The sequence below is a fragment of the Panthera onca genome, chromosome A3 (genome assembly GCF_046562875.1).
Source record: "Panthera onca isolate mPanOnc1 chromosome A3, mPanOnc1 haplotype 2, whole genome shotgun sequence".
In the NCBI taxonomy this organism is placed as follows: domain Eukaryota; kingdom Metazoa; phylum Chordata; class Mammalia; order Carnivora; family Felidae; genus Panthera; species Panthera onca.
Window position 1 is genome coordinate 44547879 of NC_138341.1, and position 16297 is coordinate 44564175.

At 37.7% G+C, this 16297-nt stretch overlaps 1 protein-coding gene across 5 annotated transcripts in view; it reads right to left on the bottom strand.

Annotated features, from left to right (window-relative positions):
- The window catches only part of CTNNA2 (catenin alpha 2), a 1102119-nt gene that overhangs the window by 237214 nt on the left and 848608 nt on the right, over nt 1-16297 (bottom strand). For all 5 annotated transcript variants that reach the window (XM_060656428.3, XM_060656443.3, XM_060656437.3 and 2 more), the window contains one exon: nt 3231-3383. In XM_060656428.3, coding sequence (XP_060512411.1) covers nt 3231-3383 — 153 coding nt within the window. The remainder of the gene's footprint in view (nt 1-3230; nt 3384-16297) is intronic.

Genomic DNA, 16297 nt, shown 5'->3' on the forward strand with positions numbered 1-16297 from the left:
GAGACAGACAGACAGACAGAGTATGAGCAGGGGAGGGGCAGAGAGAGATGGAGACACAGAATCCAAAGCAGGCTCCAAGCTCTGAGCTGTCAGCACAGAGCCTGACACAGGGCTTTAACTCATAAACGATGAGATCATGACCTGAGGTGAAACTGGATGCTTAACCCACTGAGCCACCCAGGCATCCTGACACAGATTATTTTTAAAAGGAGAATATTATATATAATTTTATGCCAAATAACTTGAAAATTAAATAAAAATAACAAATTCCTAGAATACAATTTATGAAAGCTGACACAAAAAGAAATAGAAAATTTTAATGGTCTTACATTTATTAAAAATAATTGAATCTGCAATGTGTAAACCTTTCCTCAAATAAATACCCAGGCTCAGGTTGCTGTATCGGTGAATTCCTCCAAACATTTAAAAAACTAAGTAATGGCAGGTTTTCTGCTCTTTTTTTTTTTTTTTACTCTTTTTTTGAGGAAAAGCATAATTTAGATACCAACACTTCTGAAGGATATTAACGGAGACAAAAAAAAAAAAAAACAAACAAACATTTAATTGTCTCAAAATGTGCAGAAAACTTGCTTGATACAATTCTATATTCTTAGTGAATGAGCAATAAAAGGGAACTAAATCTGATAACATTATCTACAAGAAGTCTAGAAGAAACAATACAATTAGTAATAACACATTAAAATTTTCTCATGGAGATCTAGAAGAAACAAAAAAAGTCTATCACCACAATATCATACTGAAAGTCCCCACTAGTACAACAATGAGAGGAAAAAACAAGGTATAAGGATTGGAAAAGAAGAAATATAACTGTCATAATTTACAGACAGCATGATTGATATAGAGAAAATCCAAAAGGAAACAGTCAAACTTCTGGAATTAGTAGGTGGATTATCAAAGTCAATGGGTATAAAATCAACATATTAACCAAATTTCTCATATTATAGACACAAAAACTAAGGTCTAAAAAGATGCCCATTTCTATACAAGTACTTTTTTTTTCTTTTCTTTTCATGTGTATTTATTTATTTATTTTAGAGAGACAGAGAGGAAAAAAACAACAAAACAAAACATGATCAGGTAAGGGGCAGAGAGAGGAGACAGAGAATATGAAGCAGGCTCTGGGTTGTCAGTGCAGAGCCCGATGCAGGGCTCAAAACCATAAACCATGATGAGATCATGACCTGAGCTGAAGTCAGACACTTAACTGACTAAGCAACCCAGATGCACAATAAGTGCTTTCAAAATTAGAAAATTAGTGACTTTCAGCCCAGTGATCCAGCTTTTTTTTTTTTTACATGTATACATCAGCAATATAGCACTTGTTTGTAGGACATAACCTACAGAAATGTTTTTTTATTCTAGTTCCTCTCCAATCAGGCCAGTCCCACCCTAGTTCCTATATTATCTGGGCATGGAGACATTCCACAGTGCTGCTGCCTGCAGTGACCACTCAGGGGCAATAAAGGGAATAACTGAGGGAAGCAAAACAATGATTTTCTGAACCATGGGGTTCTGACTGACCTCAGCCTTCTGCTTCTGCCACAAGTTGAGGGTCAGGGATCACTCACAGTGGCTGGTCACCTCTACAGTGAATCCTACAGATGGGATGAGGGGAAATGGTGACTAGGTCCAGGGTCTATCAGAGGAGAAGGGAGAATGAGTAGACATGAGGGCTACTTGGGCTCACATTTACACAGGGCATCAAGTTTGAAGTTAAGTGTTATCTCAAATGAGGCTACATACAGGATTACGGAATGACACAGACAAGAATGGAAATAGGATATGTTTATCACACAACTTTGAACTCATGTCCCTTCTTTCTGTCCACAATGTCTACAACACATCATTAATTAATGATTTCTATAAGTTTTGCAATTATCTTGTAAACAATGAAGTTACATTAATGTGATGGTCTATCTCTATGTTAATACTACTATTTTATTACATATGAATATTTAAAACTTTTGTAGCATTCATTCGGCATTATTTCTTTTCTTCTTCCTCCTCCCCTTCCCACTCTACCTCTGCTCTTTTTTTACCTTCTCTTTCTCAAAACAAGGAAAGTCAACCTTGAGAAGACTCTGGCTTCCTCAATGGCTAAGTGAACTCCTGCAACATGTAGGTGGAATGTGAGGGGTGATGGAGTTCTTGACTTGCAGGTGGAGACAGAGCTAGAGAGATTGCCTTGATGTCATAAGTAGGTCTAATTTTAGTTCCAGGCTGGTGTTGCCTCAAGACACTGGGATTATGGAGGGAAGTTCAAGGGTTCAAGTGTTCCAATACTCTGGCCCAGGGTTTTGCACACTCAACTTGATGACTGTTGTCATGGTGAATTAAAGTGGGGATATACCAGAGTTTTGTTGTTGTTGTTTTCAAGTGCTTGCAGCCTGGCCCTGATAACTATTCCCTAACTTTGCCAGGATCTTCACCCCTCCTAGACTCTTTTCTTCAAGCATACACACTTTCTATTTAACATCTCTAAGTTTCTAGTCAGTCCACATCACTAAATCCAACCTTTGCCAAGCTTTGGTTTTCAGCTCCTAGATACAAGCAGCCTGGTTATCAGTTTACTTTCATTTTATTGGCCTTGAATAATATTTTTCCAATATTACATAGCACAATTCTGCATTTATAAAACAACCTCCACAGATTTCTCTAACACATAGAATATATTTACGACTCTGAAATTACACTCCTCCAACTGTCCCAAGATCTTTCATCAGGAATCCCAATATCTCTTTGGGAAAAGTGAGATGCTTTTTTCACTAGCATATAATGTGGCCAGCTAATCTAGGCTGAGGGGCATGGAGTGGAGAGAGGGATAAGGAGGAAAAAAAGGGAAGCATTTAAACCTCCATTCAGCAATTTTAATTCTATTCTCTCAAATCAAAGCTAGCATTTGGCACTTTGGAGCATCCCTTCTACCTCTTCTGCCTCAGCCTCTACCTATTGTTCAGGAAAATTAGCAGATGCATTCCAGAACATGTTTAGAATTGTGATATAGAGAAAGGAAGGAATACTGATAACCTGCTTCTGGTTAGCAGATGGAATCACGAGAAGGTTAAAAAAAAAAAAAGGCAGCATTCAGGACTTTATTTCTCCAGGAAAACCAGAAAACCATAGAAGGGCTGTCTACTGAAACTCGAAAGGGAGTGTGTAGAGACTAAACCCATCAATAAGTTCTACTCTTCAGGCCTCTCCTGACTTACCTCCACTAGCTTGTTGGCGTGCTCACGGAAAACTTGGGCATATTCCTTCACTTCCTTTTCGTTCCCACTCTTTGCAGCCTCAATGAGAACTAGCAAAGGGACGTTGGTTTCCAAGAAAGAATCAGATATGTGATCCATCACTGCTTTCCGAAGCTGCAGTAAAAACAAAAACAAAACACACACAATTAAGGAATAGAAGAATGGTATTTATGAGTCTATTACTCACTTAGCAATATGGATTAAATTACTGCCTGAGAATAAAAAATTTTTCTAAACTCTGCCCGGTTCTCATTATCCATGGAAATAATGTTTCAACTGTTTTTAATTTTCCCAGTGCTTATCGTATCAAAAGAAAACAGAGATGATTGATACACTGTTCTGAATTAACTATATTAAATGTTAATTTGAAAGTTACATATGTGGCCTTTAGCTTAATATATTATAGGCCCTCTCCTAAAGAAATTCTTTTTTCCTCCTTCATTGGCCCAAATGTCTCCCTTCAGGAAGTTTTGAATCATGATATAGCTCAAGGACTCAGAACTTAGTTCAAGGCTCATTAAAAATGGAGAAATGTAGGCATCAACCAGCAAATGGGGACAGCTTTAGATAAGGGTTGGGCCTTGAAGCTACCCTTAAAATCTTACCGTTTTGCAGTAACCTGTCCTTTCTACATACATTATTTGACTTTGATAGAGTGAAAACATGAAACCTCTCATAATCTCAAAAGTGTTTCTGCACAAGTACTATGATGAGATAGTTGCTGTGCTCCAGAAAGAAGTACTTAGAATTATTCTTTAAGGTAAGTAAAAATAAACATATCCGAATATGTAACAATGCATAATTACATATCATTTCCACATTGTTAAAATGGGAAGCAGGGCAGCTGCATGAAAAAAAAGAAAGAAAGAAAGAGAAACTGTACCTGAATAATTACCTCAGTGCTGCTTTGTTCATGATTTTCAGGATGTGTATAGAGAGAAAACACCCAAATAAATGCAAGTGAAGATGGTAAACAATGTGTATGTTTTCCAAACAAATGTACGTATTGAGGAGTATTCAGGCAAATCTTTTAGTAGGGTGACACATGCATATCTATTATTGGTCAGAAGAAGGAGAACTTTGAACAAATTACAAATTTCCATTCCTTTTTGTACGAACTACTACAAGGTATGTATGTGTGCAATATAACTTAGTTTGGTTTACCTCTGAATTGGGCTTGGTATTTCACCATATAAAATACATAAAGCCTATGCAAAGTTAATATTAATTAGTTACTTATTTGGCAGCATGTGTTAAACTACAGCTCAGGAATAATGTTGGTTATGGGTGAGCTCATATATTCTGGATGCATACAATGTGGCAGATACTCAAGTAAGATCTTTACATACTACATCATTTAAATTTTTTTTAATGTTTATGCATTTTTTTGAGGGAAAGAGAGAGATAGACAGAGCATGAGCGGTGGAAGGGCAGAGAGGAAGGGAGTCACAAAATCTGAAGCAGGCTCCAGGCTGCTATGCTGACAGCTCTGAGACTGACGTGGGGCTCGAACTCACCAAATGCAGGATCACGACCCGAGCTGAAGTTGGATGCTTAACCAACTGAGCCACCCAGGCACCCCAAGATATTACATCATTTAATCCCCTAAACAACACCATGAGATAGGGATGTTTCTTATATAAGTTTTTTTTTTCAAATGAAGAAAATGGGACTGAGAAATATGAAATAATATGCCTATAATTATAAGGTAGCAAGTGGAAGAGCCCATGGCCAGAAGGTCTGAAGGGAAGAGTGCAGTGAGCACTTAAAATTGATCTGCCAAGCCTCTCTTCCAGGACAGAGTCCCACATGAAGGAGAAACTATTGGAAGTATAATCAAATTGAACTTGACAGGGGCAACAGAGGTAAAAGAAAAAGGCCCAGAGGAAGTGGGGAAGTGAGCAGAGAGCCAGGTTATATCACCAGCCAAGCAACCATATTTTTTAAATCAGACAAAATTAACAGAAGTGAGAGCTCTGTAAAGCTAGAATAGCTAAGTCCATCAGGCCTCTTTCTAAACCTTCAAGGAAAGTGAGTTCACATAAAAATGAACAACTTAAAATTATGAAGGTCAAAACTCATATAAAGTTATTATAAGAAAAATAAGAATAAGGAATATAATATTCCTTATACACACTGAAACCATGCCAGAAACATATACTTGTAACACAGATTAAAACTGTAAACTACTATCTCAAATAAATTCAAATACACTAAAAAATTATATAAGATATTAAATAAGACATAAATTACAAAAAGAAAAAAATATATACAATGAGGTCATGAAACTTAAGAATTATAAATTAAAGAAAAATCTTTCTTTTAAAAAAAGAAGACTAAACAATAATGAATAAATACAATAGCAAATGCCTTAAGAGAAATGGAAAGAGAAAAGAAGGAAAAAATTAAAATCCAAAAGAAATTCTTAGAAAAATATTTTAAAAGATTTAAGGAAAAGTGACAAATACTGAAGATAGACAAAAAAAAAAAAAAAAAAAAAAAAAAATCAGTATTTGGCTACCAGATGTCCCTGAAGAAGAAAAGCAAAACAGAAAACAAACGCTAAAAATCATAATTCATGAACACTTTCATATACATATAAATTACATTCTGAAAGAATATATCATGTACCTAGAAAGACTAATGCAAATTGTCAGGCAAAAAAACTGGATTCTAAATAAAAACAGGGGAAGAAATCCTTGTGTATTTAGACAAATAGAACAAATGGCTCATACAGGAAAGAAAATCAAATGATCATCAGACTTCTCAATAGCAAAGGTTTATGCCCGAAGAAAATGAAGTACTATAATTTAAGATACTCAAGGAAAGAAAATGTGAGTGAAGAATTTTACAGCCAGCAAAACTGACTTTGAAGAATAGAAGGCACAGACAAAATTTGATCACTGTGCAAGAACACAGAAAATATTGTTCTCGTGAGACTCTGTTAGAGAATCTGTTAGAGAAAGATCTTTAACAACCAAAATAACTCAGAAAACATCAGCATGAAACTGACAGTGAGCATTAGATATATACTTGTTTGTAGAACTAAGAATATATGATGTTTGGGGGGTGGGAGGGAGGGCAGGGTGGGAGGGAGGGCAGGGTGGGTGATGGGTATTGAGGAGGGCACCTTTTGGGATGAGCACTGGGTGTTGTATGGAAACCAATTTGACAGTAAATTTCATATATTAAAAAATAAAAAAAAAAAAGGAAAAAAAAATAAAAAAATAAAAAAAAAAAAAAGAATATATGATGTTTAAATGAGGGAGATTATCGTATGAAGCAGCTACATGGCTCTGGCAATGAAGATACAGTATAACACTGTAAACAAGAAGAAAAAGGGAACAAGATGTACAAAAATATTTTATCTGTTTTATGTAATTTTAATTATGGTGGTAGTATTACTATTAGTGTTCTAATACTATTGTGTTTAAAGGCAGAAGAAAGCAAACGATTAGTCATGAGAAGTTATCTCTTATCTCCTATGCTCTTGTTAATGAGGAGTAATGGTGTGTAAGAGAGAAGGTGAAATATAGAAGAAGTTTGGGAAAAACCCTATATTCCTAGATCTGAAGAAGAAATGTCGATATGAACACAAGATTTTAAAACACACACATACACACACACACACAATTTTCCAGTTCTGTCCAATGAAAAGGCCTAAAAACCATGGCAGCCCAATGGCAATGAACACTGTGAAATACAATTTTCCACTAAAACAAATCAGGGCTTCTTGCGGAAATGGCTAGAACTTTGAAGCTGAAATATACCAAAAGTCCTGAAATATCTTATTATGCAAAGAGTTATCAAAGACTACTAGGGTCATGTTAAAATAACTCAGGAGCCCCTCACTTGGCCAAAGATTACACATTTTGAACTTCACAAAAGATTAAAATTCCAGTGGATTGAAACTCATCAAATATATTTAAATACATGAGTTTATAATGACAACAAAACAAAACAAAACAAAAGCTGGTTACCTTTAGAGGCTGTCAAGGAACCAACTCATTTCTCTTGAAAGAATCAAGACTACATCTTGCCTTTCCTGTATGAACTGAAATTCCTTATGAAGAAACTTTATAAACTTACTCAACTTAAATGAAAACAAAATGATAGGATATCACCTAATAAATGATAGCATAATAATAATAAAGTGTGTCCATCACTTGATGGACATTTGGACTCTTTCCATAATTTGGCTATTGTTGATAGTGAACTATAAACATCGGGGTGCATGTGCCTCTATGAATCAGCACCCCTGTATCCTTGGATAAATTCCTAACAGTGCTATTGCTGGGTTGTAGGGTTGTTCTATTTTTAATTTTGGGGGGAAGCTCCCCTCACTGTTTTCCAGAGTGACTACACTTGTTTGCATTCCCACCAACAGTGCAAGAGGGCTCCTCTTTCTCCATATCTTCATCAGCATCTGTTGTTTCCTGAGTTGTTAATTTTAGTCACTCTGACTGGTGTGAGATGGTATCTCAATGTGGTTTTGATTTGTATTTCCCTGATGGTGAGTGGTGTTGAGCATCTGGTTGAACGTGAGTGTTTGTTGGCCATCTGGATGTTTTCTTTGGAAAAGTGTCTATTCCTGTCTTCTGTCCATTTCTTCACTGGATTATTTGGTTTTGGGTGATAAGTTTGGTAATTTTTTTATAGATTTTGGATACTAACCCTTTATCTGATATGTCATTAGCAAATATCTTCTCCCATTCTGCTGGTTGCCTTTTAGTTTTGTTGATTGTTTCTTCTGCTGTGCAGAGCTTTTTATCTTGATGAGTTTCCTATAGTTCATCCTTGCTTTTATTTTCCTTGCCTTCAGAGACATGTTGAGTAAGAAGTTGCTGTGGCTGAGGTCAAACAGGTTGTTGCCTGTTTTCTCCTCTAGGGTTTTGATGGTTTCCTGTCTCATATTTAGGTCTTTCATCCATTTTGAGTTTATTTTTATTTATGGTATAAGAAAGTGGTCCAGTTTCATTCTTCTGCATGTTGCTGTCCAGTTCTCCCAGCACCATTTGCTAAACAGACTGTCTTTTTTCTATTGGATAGTCTTTCCTGCTTTGTTGAAGATTAGTTGGCCATATATTTGTGAGTCAAATTCTAGGTTCTCTATTCTATTCCATTGGTCTATGTGTCTGTTTTTGTGCCAATACCATACTGTCTTGATGATTACAGCTTTGTAGTACAGGCTAAAGCCCAGGATTGTGATACCTCCCGCTTTTTCTTTTTCAACATTACTTTGGCTATTCGGGGTCTTTTTTGGTTGCATACAAATTTTGAGATTGTTTGTTCTAGCTCTGAGAAGAATGCTAGTGCAATTTTGATTGGAATTGCATTGAATGTGTAGATTGCTTTGGGTAGTATCAACATTTCAACAATATTTGTTCTTCTAATCCATGAGCATGGAATAGTTTTCCATTTCTTTGTGTCTTCTTCAATTTCTTTCATCAGATCTCTACAGTTTTCAGCATATAGAACTTTTACCCCTTTGGTTAGGTTTATTCCTAGGTATTTTATGGCTCTTGGTGAAATTGTAAATGGGAACCATTCCTTGATTTCTCTTTCTATTGCTTTGTTATTGGTGTATAGAAATGTAACCGATTTCTGTATGTTGATTTTATATCCTGCGACTTTGATGAATTCATGTACCAGTTCTAGTAGTTTTTGGTGGAGTCTTTTGGGTTTTCCATGTAGAGTATTATGTCATCTGCAAAGAGTGAAAGTTGGACTTCTTCTTTGCCAATTTGGATGACTTTTAATTTTGTTGTCTGATTGCTGAGGCTAGGGCTTCCAACACTAGTTTAAAAAACAGTGGTGAAAGTGGACATCCCTGTTGTGTTCCTGATCTCAGAGGGAAAACTCTCAGTTTTTCCCCATTGAGGGTGATATTAGCTGTGGGCCTTTCATATATGGCTTTTATGATGTTAAAGTATGTTACTTATATCCCGACTTTCATGAGGGTTTTTATTAAGAAACAATGCTGTATTTTTTCAAATGCTTTTTCTCTGTCTATTGACAGGATCATATAGTTCTTATCTTTTCTTCTATTAATGTGATGCATCACAGTGTTTGATTTGCAAATACTGAACTAGCCCTGCATTCCAGGAATGAATCCCAATGGTTCGTGGTGAATAATTCTTTTAGTATACAGTTGAATTTGATTTGCTAGTATCTTGTTGACAATTTTTCCTCCATATTCATCTGGGATATTGGCCTGTAATTCTCCTTTTTAGTGGGGTCTTTGGTTTGGGAATCAAGGTAATGCTGGCTTCACAGAATGAGTGTGGAAACTTTCCTGCCATTTCTATTTTTTTGGAAGAGCTTGAGGAGAATAGATATTAACTCTGCTTTAAATGTCTAGCAGAATTCCTCTAGGAAGCCATCTGGCCCAGAACTCTTATTTGTTGGGAGATTTTTGATAACTGATGAAATTTCTTCGCTGGCTATGGGTCTGTTCAAATTTTCTATTTCTTCTCATTTGAGTTTTGGTAGTGTGTGGGTGTCTAGGAATTTGTCCATTTCTTCCAGATTGTCCTGTTTCTTGGCAGGTAATTTTTCATAGTATTCTCTAATAACTGTATTTCTGTAGTGTTGGTTGTGGTTCTCCTCTTTCATTCATGATTTTATCTATTAGGATTCTCTCTCTTTTCTTTTTGAGAAGTCTGGCTAGGGGTTCATCAATTTTGTTTATTCTTTCAAAAACACAGCTCTTAGATTTATTGATCTGTTCTATTGTTTGGTTTGGTTTTTTGGATCCTATATTGTTTATTTATGTTCTAATCTTTATTATTTCTCTTCTTCTGGCTTTGGGCTTTCTTTGATGTTCTGCTTCTGGTACCTTAAGGTGTGAGGTTAGGTTTTGTATTGGGGATTTTTTTTGTTTCTTGAGATAGGCCTGGATTGCAATGTATTTTCTTCTTAGGACAGCCTTTGCTGCATCCCAAAAGGTTTGGGCTATCATGTTTTCATTTTCATTTGCTTCCATATATTTTTAAATTTCTTCTTTAATTGCCTGGTTGACCCATTCATTGTTTAGTAGAATATTCTTTAACCTCCATGCATTTGGAGGCTTTCCAAATTTTTTCTTGAGGTTGATTTCAAGTTTCATAGTGTTGTGATCTGAAAATAGGCATGGTATGATCTCAATCCTTTTATATAATTTATTGAGGGCTGTTTTGTGACCTACTATGTGATCTAGTTAGGAGAATGTTCCATATGCACTTGAGAAGAATGTGTATTCTGCTACTTTGGGATGAAAAGTTCTGGATATATCTGTCAAGTTCATCTGGTCCAATGTATCATTCAAGGCCATTGTTTCTTTATTGATTTTCTGCCTATATGATCTGTCCATTACTGTAAGTGAAGTATTAAAGTCACCTACAGTTACCATTATTATTATCAATATGATTGATTATGTTTGTGATTAATTGATTTATATATTTGGGTGTTATCAATTTGGGAGCATAAACATTCACAATTGTTAGCTCTTCTTGATGGACAGCCCCCTTAATTATGATAAAATGCCCTTCTTCATCTCTTGTTACAGTCTTTAGTTTAAACTCTAGTTTTTCTGATATAAGTATGGCTACTGCAGCTTTCTTTTCACTTCCAGTAGCATGATAGATGGTTCTCCATCCCCTCACTTTCAATGTGTCTTTTGATTGGGGCATTTAGTCCATTTACATTCAGAGCAATTATTGAAAGATATGGATTTAGTGTCATTGTGTAATCTGTAGGTTTCATGCTTGTGGTTATTTCTCTGGTCCTTTGTAGTCTTTGCAACATTCTACTCAGAGAGTCCCCCTTGGGATCTCCTGTAGGGTGGTTTAGTGGGCATGAAGTCCTTCAGTTTTTGTTTGTCTGGGAAAGCCTTTATTTCTCCTTTTATTCTTAATGGCAGCCTTGCTGGATAAAGGATTCTTGGCTGCATATTTTTCCTATTCAGCACATTGAATATTTCCTGCCACTCCCTTCTGGCCTGCCAAGTTTTAGTGGAGAGGTCTGCTGCTACCCTTATGTGTCTAGACTTGTAGGTTAAGGCCCATTTGTCCCTAGATGCTTTCAGAATTCTCTCTTTATCTTTGTATTTTGCCAAGTTTCACTATGATATGCCGTGGTGATGGCCTGTGCTTGTTGAATCTGAAGGGAGTTCTCTGCACCTCCTGGACTTGGATGTCTGCTTCCTTCCCCAGATTAGGAAAGTTCTCAGCTATAATTTGTTCAAACCAACATTCTGCCCCTTTCTCCCTTCTTCTTCTGCAACTCTTATGATACAGATATTATTGTGTTTCATCAAATCACTTAGGTCTCTAAATCTCCCCTCATGGTCCACTGTTTTCTTATCTCTATTTTTCTTGGCTTCATCATTTTCCATAATTTTATCTTCTATTTCACCTATTCTCCCCTCTACTTCCTCCATCCTTCCTATCACTACATCTAGTTTATTTTGCATCTCATTTATAGCTTAATTTACTCAGAGTCCCTGCTGTCTTCTATGCTTTTCTCAAGCCCAGCTATTAGTCAGTCTTATGACTATTACTCTAAATTATTATTCAGATATATTGTTTATATCTGTTTTGAGCAATTCTCTGGATGTCATTTATTCCTGGAATTTCTTTTGAGGAGAATTCTTCCATTTCATCACTTTGGCTAGTCTTCTGTCTTTTACATGTATTAAGAGCTTGTTATGTGTCCTGCACCTGTGAGTAGTACTATATATAAAAAAAAGTCATACACTGTCCAGGGCCTGGCCTTTCAGGAAGTGTTTTTGGAGTGTGTTTCACGCTCTCTGTTGTTGTGACTCTGGCTGCTTTATCTCCCTACTTGTAGTAGTGGTTTGGACCTTCCGCCAGGTGTGCTTTGATGTGTTCATTGAAGTAACCCTGGAAAAAATTTAAAAAGGGGTGGGTGGGTGGAAGAAGCCTTATCCCATACAAAGAGAGAAATGACAGAAGTGGGGGAAAACAAAGAGAAAATGACCAGGCAGAGTTTTGGAGAACCTATACAGCTTAATCCAGAGAGAGAGACAGAGAGAGGAAAATAAAGAAAGAGGAGATATAGAAGAAGTGTACAAAGAATAGATTTAAAATGTCTGCTTAAACAAACCAACAATCAGAATAGGGAAAGGAAAAAATAAGGGTAAGACATATATACATATGAGGTCCCAATAGGTCATTTCTGCTTTTATGTCTCTTGACTTCAGAGATGTGTTAAGTAAGAAGTTGCTGTGGCTGAGGTCAAAGAGGTTGTTTCCTGTTTTCTCCTATAGGGTTTCGATGGTCTCCTGTCTCACATTTAGGTCTTTCATCCATTTTGAGTTTATTTTTATTGATGGTATAAGAAACAAGAATTGACCAAGAATCAAATCAGAAAATGCAAAAACACTGGACCGATATCTGATAGTGCCTTGGAACAGGTGGCTGTGCTGGTCTGGAGGACGGGCTGTCTGGTTGGTCAGTGTCAATCTTGCTCTAGTAGACACACAGTTACCAGGCATGGAGGGGCACAGTTTGGTGCAGGCAGGTCGCGCCTCCGCTGAGGGCCCACTATCCTGTTCCATGAAGCTCCACCATGTTGGTGATGGGGAAAAAAATGGTGACACCTCAGTCTCTCCTCCCTCGACGAGGTGCCCCAAACCACACTGTTCAGGCTATCCTCACAGTGCTGTGCGGGCATGATTGGGCCGCTTTGTCTTGCTCCACAGTCTCCTGTGCTTCCCAGGCGCTCAGCTGAGATTCAAACCCTGATGTCTTAAAGGATCCCACTCCACCCCACACCAGTTCTGGGGTAGTGCCATCCCTGCCCAGCCAACAAAGGGCCTCTGGCTGGCACCTACAGGGTCTTTTATCCTTGGAGAGGCAGTATACTTTCTTACCACAGCACTCAAGGAAGGAGAATGCTTTCTCCCAGTGTGCCTCTGAGCTTGCCCAGAGCTAGCTCCCTTCTCTCCTCAATGCGTGCACACAGGGCAGCGCACTGCAGTCCCAACAAAGCCACACCACCCTGGATTGTCACTCCTAAGGCTGTCTGCAAGTTAGAGACTGACTCTCTCCATTTTTTTCCATTCCAGGTCTGTGGTCCAGAGAGGTTTTCTCTTGTCCAAACACAATCCCACATTTTCACAGCCTCTCTTTCTCTTCCTTTTGTCTCTCTGTGGAAGGGGATTCCCCCCCCCCCCCGGGTCTGTGCCTATGCTGCCGATTTTATTTCTCCCAATTTGCAAGCATGCACCTCTATCCTACCAAGCTGTCTCCATGGGCCCCTGGAAATGTTTCTGTCACTCTGTAGCCCAGATTCCTGGAATTCCAAGGCTTCTGGCCTAAATACTGCTGTGTTTGAGAGATAAGGAAACTTCAGGTCCCCCTACTTCTCAGCCATGTTGACTCCTCCCCTCATTTTGAGGTTTATTACTTGGTCTGCCCTATCTTAACTAGAACACATTGAAAGAGATTTCCTTTTCTTTCTTTCTTTTCTTTTTTCCTGCTAACTCTGCCATGTTTAAGGCTGCCATTCCTTTCTCAGTCCCCTCCTACTTAAAGGGTAGACCACAGGCCAGCATAACTGCCAATTCATGGGAGAAATGCAAACCTTAGGCCCCATCCCATACCTGCATTTCAATCAGAATCTTCATTTTAATAAGATGCCTACGTGATTCCTAAGTACAATATAGTTTGAGGAGCACTGCCTTGGAAGACCTATTGTATCAGTCAAGCTCTTAGCTGCAAACATTAGAAACGAATTATGGCAGATTCAAGCGGAAAGCCCATTCCACTAGTTCAAAGAAGGGACAGAACTCAGAAATGTTAGTATACCTTGTGCCTTTGTGTCATTAGCTTTTGATTCAAAGTCTTAGGCAGATGAACCTGATTTTTATCTGGGTGAAATACAGACTTGAATCCTGGGTCATGTGCCAACACCCTTACCTAGCTGCAATGGTAAAGAAAGAAGGTGTTGGGGAAAAGTGTTTGTGCAAGAAGGATAATGGCCATTGGCTTCTTATCCAAAAATTCATATAATGAGGAGTTCCCCAAACACAGGAAAGGAATTCAGAGGCTGACTCAAAAACAAAAATATGGCCAATAAAGAAAAGATCTGGTAGAATAATAATGCAATTACTCAAGCATGAGCAGAAGGTGTAAAAAATAGAAACACTTAAAGGAAATAATTAAAGGTGCAGGGTTATTTACAAGGAACAAGATCAGAAACTATGAACTAGGATAGGAATGGAAAGTATGCTACATTTCCTTTCTATGCCTATACCAGACGTGACTAATCAATCACAGCATTCTTTTATGCTGAGCTCAAATACTATTTCATAATCTTCCTCAGCACAGGTAGCTAATACTAATCAATCCTATTTTTCCTATAGTGTGAAAGCTTTCTTTGCTGAAATTTCCCCACAATTTACATCTTTTTGCATTCTAGTCTTTAGGAAGAATTGTTTGTGCATGTTTGAGCAATCCACTGCCATCCTGACTTTTAGAAATAAAAGTTAACATCCAAGTGTCTAGGCTGGGCTGATGAGATTTAACAAATATTTCACTGCTTGACATCTGTCTTGTCATTTAGACAGATATTTATAAAAAGCTTGTTAACAGTGTTAACTTCTTCACTAGAATTTTGTAGGCCATACAAACCAAGGTCAAATTTGGGGTACAGGATAATTTTAAATGGGCTCAAAACTTTGAAACTTTAAATATTCCCATGCATGTGGCTGCTTGAGGGCTCTTCATGATCAGTGACATATTTTTACCGTATTTCCTTAAGCTTTAGGGTGTAACTGTTATTAAAAATGAAAAATCAAAGCAACAAAGTGTCTGGTCCAGGAGCCATCCAGCCTAGGGGGCTTGAGAAAAATTGAGCCTCATTAAGTCAGGCAAATTTTAACCAGGCTGAAGGTCAATTAAGGTAATCAGTCAGTGCAGTAATCCACAGAAAGCCACTTTAATAAGCTAAGGTGCCATCAATGTACACAGTCCACTGGTAATGATGGCATTGTTCATTGTTTGGGCTGGGGGTGGGGCAGATGGGGAGAGCAGAGGCATATCTATGATGCTGTGGAAGAGCACTTAAAGAATAATCACTGTTTTTGCTTTATTTTGTTTTCTTTACAAGAGAAACACAAAATTCTTTGGTCATTCACTTCATTATCCTGATGGCGCTATCTTCTACGAAGCTAAATCATTTTAATTGAGATACTAGCTTCTTTACCTAATGGAACCAATTACTTCTAAAAAGAAAAAAATATACATATAAAGAAGAGTTATAAGACTTCATGCTTTTCCCCATATCCCTCCCCACTCCCATCCCCACCCCAGATTCAGGCTCTACTGGATTAATTCAAAGCATAGCTGTCATCATTAGCAATACCTGTGTACATGGCCCCAACAGCAAACATATAATGGTTTAGTTTAGCCAGATAAACAATTCTTGCCCTCTAGATTTTTCCTCTAGGAGTTCTAATGCAACCAGGATAAAAGTTGGAACATATCTCAATGGAGTAAAAAGCACTGAGGCCAACTTAAATAATTGTAGTGGATTTGTTTTATTAATGAGCCCGATTATTCACCGCTCCTCATATGCATGCCCATAGCCACGTAACTCTGTAGTGACTGCCCTCTCTGGCTCTGGGCTGGGCCCTGTGACATGCTTAATGCCTGTGATGTTGGCCAGCATGATGCATGTGGGGGCTTGAAAGTCCCATTCGCCACCAGGCTTGCTTGGTCTTATTCTCTGTCATTTCCTTGAGAAGAACATGCCTGGGCTAGACCACTTATCTCCCAACAAGGAAAACAAAAGTGTTGAATAGAACTGAGTCACCTCAGTCATCTCCATGAACGCCATCTTAGGTCAATCAAGAGCAACTGAGCCCAGACACATGAGAGGGCCCAACCAAGGTCACCATTCCAAACTAGTGAGAAACACATACTATTACTGGGTGCCACTGAGATGTTATATTGAACTATTTTCACAATAGATAACTGATAAGATAATATACATATTTAATTAGAGTAAGTTTTTGTGGCCAT